Source organism: Phoenix dactylifera, chromosome 15 (assembly GCF_051530095.1).
Source record: "Phoenix dactylifera cultivar Ajwa chromosome 15, Ajwa_hap1_PhDact_Kaust_v1.1, whole genome shotgun sequence".
Lineage (NCBI taxonomy): Eukaryota > Viridiplantae > Streptophyta > Magnoliopsida > Arecales > Arecaceae > Phoenix > Phoenix dactylifera.
In genome coordinates, this window is record NC_143204.1 from 14,272,176 (window position 1) to 14,276,511 (window position 4,336).

At 46.5% G+C, this 4,336-nt stretch overlaps 1 protein-coding gene across 1 annotated transcript; it reads right to left on the bottom strand.

The window, feature by feature from the left end:
• Positions 1–513: 513 nt before the first annotated feature.
• Positions 514–2,156, bottom strand: LOC103718569 (putative strigolactone esterase DAD2). The gene is made up of 2 exons (XM_008807456.6): positions 1,292–2,156; positions 514–1,172 (listed from the first exon to the last, which is right to left on the bottom strand). Exons 1-2 carry the CDS (start codon positions 1,702–1,704, stop codon positions 740–742), a joined length of 846 nt encoding a protein of 281 aa, XP_008805678.2. The 5' UTR covers positions 1,705–2,156; the 3' UTR covers positions 514–739.
• Between the last annotated feature and the right edge of the window lie 2,180 nt (positions 2,157–4,336).

Sequence of the window (4,336 nt, forward strand, 5' to 3'; positions counted from 1 at the left end):
CGGCTCAGCATCAAATCACAGTCCAAAGTCGTGCACACGCTTCGCTTTACGGCTCTCATAGTTAACGTAGTGTTTTATGAAGCATAGGAAAAGAAAAAAAAAAATTTCTATATTTAAATATTTTTTTAAAAAATTATATTTATATTTATTTATGTATTATTATAAAATATTTTTTTTATAAATACTTGTAATATAACGATTCTCCTAACATCATTAATAAAAATTATATTTATTTTAATTAAAAAATAAAATAAAATTTTAAAATTATTTTTTGTCCGTTTTATAATTTTTTTCATATCTATCCATTAAAAATATTTTAGTTATTTTAATTTAAAATTATTAATATTTTAATAACATTAGATGGTATGGATATATATGTAAAATTAAAATTAAAAAAAATAGCATATCAAAACAAATGTAAAATTAATTTTAAAAAATATTTATATAAAATTTGATATTTAAAAGGATATTCATGAAAAAAAACTGAAAAGAAAATTCCATTGGCCACCGTAATCATGCCAAAGACTTTTTTTTTCAAAAAAAAAAAAGGGTTAAGACAAAGTCGATATCACGTGACCTCCACGTGGGCCACTCTTTGAGATAAATATAATTTATCCAGCGCAACGACCCAAGACACCACGCCTTATTCTCCACGTGTCATCAGCCAAACAGCACTATATTTAATTAATGGTGGCTATATTGGTGGTGATGGCCGGTCCCGGCGGGCGGCGGCGGGCGGTCACCGGGAGAGGGAGCGGCGGATGACGGGGACGAGGGCGGCGGGGGCGCTGAGGTGGGGGAGGTGGCCCTCGGTGTGGTGGAGGACCTCGATGGTGGTCCGGCCGCCAAGGCGGTCGTTAAGGTAGCGGGCGACGGAGAGCGGCACCGACACGTCCTTGGCCGTCTGTACGATGACGCAGGGCACCTGCACCAGCCCCAGCACCCCGCGCAGGTCGCTGTTGAACACCGTCCTCGACACGAACAGGGTGATGTCCGGCCGCATGTTGAACAGCGTCCGGCTGAACTCCCTCACCGCCGCCGGCACGTCTGCACCCACCGCCAGCGGCGCGAACCCCCTCACCCACGCCTCGTAGTTCGACTCCATTGCCGCGAGCACCGTCTCTATCTCCCCCTCCCCGAATCCTCCATGGTACTCCTCGTCATTCAAAAACCTTTCCAAACCATCGATCAACGGCAAGAATCCATCAGCTTGGATCCAGATGCGATGACTCGACTTCCGCTAAAAAGCTGATACTATATATGGTGGCTAGTCGTAGTGATAATACTGTACCTGGGAGAGGCGCCGATGAGGATGAGCTTGAGGAAGGCGTCGGGGCGGCGGATGGCGGCGAGGATGCCGATCATGGCGGAGACGGAGTGGCCGACGAAGAAGCAGCGGTCGATGCGGAGGGCGTCGAGGATGGCGAGGAGGTCGTCGACGTAGGCGTCGAGGGTGACGTAGCGGCGGAAGTCGAAGTGGTCGGGGTTGACGCTGCCGGCGCAGACAAGGTCGTAGAGGACGATGCGGTAGTCGCGCTGGAAGTAAGGGACGATGCGGTTCCACGCGGACTGGTCGGTGCCGATGCCGTGGGACAGCACCAGCGCCGGCCGGTCCGCGTTGCCGACCACCCTCACGTTCAGCATCTCCAGCAGCTTGCTGCCGGTGGCGCCGCCGCTGCTCCAGTTGCTGTTGCTTCCTCCCATCTTCCTCCGTAGTTGGACTCCCTTCCTATTGATGGATTTCTTTTGTTTTTACTCCCAAATATATGGTATGGGTTCACCAATAGTGGAGAAGGCCAATTTTGGAGCTGTGATGTGATCTAAATTGGATAGATGTGGGGTTGGCTGATACTGAGATGGGCATTGGGGTATATAAACTGCAGAGGGGAAAGGGTTTGTGGGCTATTTCCCCACTCAATTATATTCTTCTCCTCCTAAAAAAAAGCTTTTGATGGCTAATTATCCAGACCACAATATCTTTCTTATCTTGGTCCTTTCCTTCCATCCCACTGTACTCTGCTCCACAGTATCTTCTTAATTACATCCTTTCGTTCTCTATTTTTTGTTATGTTAGGAGTTGGAATAGGATGATATTTGTGAGACTACCCTCTCTCTGTGTCTGACCTCACTGCCTCTTCATCGTTTTTAAGGAGCTTGTGGTAATCACAGGGCCGGCTCGGGCCTTAGGCGACTGAGGCGGTCGCCTAAGGCCCCCGACCCACGGAAGGCCCCCACCCCACGGTCCCCACTCCCCACTGCATAGTTTTTTTTTTTTTTTAATTTAATCCAGAGCCAAAAGCTAGCCTTCAGCCTTTCGAAAAGACCCTTTCCCTCCGATAGCTGGAGTCATAGGCTTGTAGCTGGGCACTGAGCAGTGGGCGACGGCTACCAGTACCGGACTGCTACGCCGCTACAGTGCATCCGGCATCCCCTTCGGCCCTTCGGCTACGACAGTGACAAATGATAGGCAACGGGCATTTCCTCCCTCCTTCTCTCCCCCCTTCTCAGTTCTCTGTCGTGCTTTCTTTTTTATTGCTGAACCAGTGAACCTTCTCCCAAATCCCAATCTCCCGTTCTCCGGTTCTCGGCAGACTCGCAGCACCGCTCCTCGTTGTCCTCGGCTCCTCCGAGGCTCCGAGCCTCCGGCCTTCTCGGCTAATCGGCTCTGCTCTAAAGTCCACCGTCCTCGGTGGCTCGGTCCTCCTCCTCCGGCTCCAACTCCAAGAAGGCAGAACCCGGCGAGTGGCGAGCCGCCGGCCGGATCTCCTCTCCGGCTCTTGGACCGCCAGCCGGATCTCCTCTCCTGGCCGACGTCGCCGTCCTCGGCTCCTGTCCTCCAACCTCCGGGCCTCCGACCGACGGAAGACCCAGCGAGTGGCGAGTCGCCGGCCGGATCTCCTCTGAGAGGAGTCCTCTCCAGCTCTCCTCGCCGTCCTCGGCTCCTCCGAGCTCCGCCGCTCTGGCCTCCTCCGCTCCTCGGCACTCGGCAGCTCGGCTCGCTCGGTCGCTCCAAGGACCAAAGTCCACCATCCTCCATTGGACACTTGGACCGTGAGCATCCCACCAAATCACTGATCCCAAATTCCCAATTCCCAGGCAGTGGTGACCGGTGAGACGTGAGAATCTAATCCACCGTCTCTCCTCTGTTAGCTTCTAGGCTAGTTTACTAATTAATCTTTTGGTCCAATTAATTTTTATTTAATCAAGTTAGAGACACTATAATTGATTTTTTTTTGGGTCCAAATGTAGGTTGGTTGTGACTTCGGCGGTTCGGCCTCTTCTCGCCGTCGAGTTCGGCACTATTCGGCCTCTTCTCGACATAATTAAGTTCGGCACTACTTGTCGGGACCCGAGTTTGTTTTTCTTGACACAATCAAGTTTTTTATATTTTGATTTATTTGTGATGTTTTTTTAATTGCTTAGTTTGATAATATTATTTATAAATTAAAATGTCTAATAGAAAATATGACTGTGGGTATGAAAAACTCAAAAAAAAAAAATTGATAAAGGCCTCTTCTAATGAGTTCGCTTAGGCCCCCAAATGTATTTTTAAATATTTTTATACTTATTAAAAAAATTTATTATTTAAATAATAATAATAAAAAGGTCTCTTCTATTGAGTTCGCCTTAGGCCCCCAAATGTATTGGGCCGCCCCTGGGTAATGGTGGTGGTCTGTCTCCAGGTTTATTAGGCTTTTCTTGTGGGTTTATTAGGTTCATTACCTCACTTTCTTTTTCAATAAATCCAAATCTATATCCATAAGTAATAAACTAAAATATTATTTTGTTTATGTTATGCTAACTTCCCCGTTCCTCATTTTATGAGTTTATTTTTCTAATTTTTCCAACCAATGAAACAAGATTCTTCCTTGAACCGAACAGAGTTGCCTCTAGATAAAAAGATCAAACAAAAAAAATTGGCCCCAACCGTGATATGGCATACCGGTTCGAATCGGACGATACGCAGTATACCGTACCATACCGGTTCGGTACTGGTATAAATGACATACTAACATTTGGTATAAAAAAATTCTGTACCATATTAATACTATGCTAGTATGACATCGATATGAGATCCAGTACCGAGTCAGCGAATTTTGACCTCAATTATATTGAAACATTAGGTAACATCTAGTGGTTGGCATTGGATGCAAGTTGCACGTTATTGGATAAAAAGAACTAAAAACTCGTTTGAGAATTTTTTAAAAAAGTAGAGCTATGCACGTCAAGCATCAAGATGGGAGATCCTAGAAATTCAGAACCCTTGCAAACCTGTGACATTAGGAGTCTGAAAAAGTATAGCTAGATGACAACACTCAGCAACCATTAGAAAAGT

What these genes read in the sequence shown, in the direction of transcription:
- LOC103718569 (XM_008807456.6), bottom strand. Translation starts at nt 1,704, where the DNA reads ATGGGAGGAAGCAACAGCAACTGGAGCAGCGGCGGCGCCACCGGCAGC. An exon ending in CTCATCGGCGCCTCTCCCAG is followed by an intron (nt 1,173 to 1,291) that starts GTACAGTATTAT and finishes TGGTTTGGAAAG; the next exon opens with GTTTTTGAATGACGAGGAGT.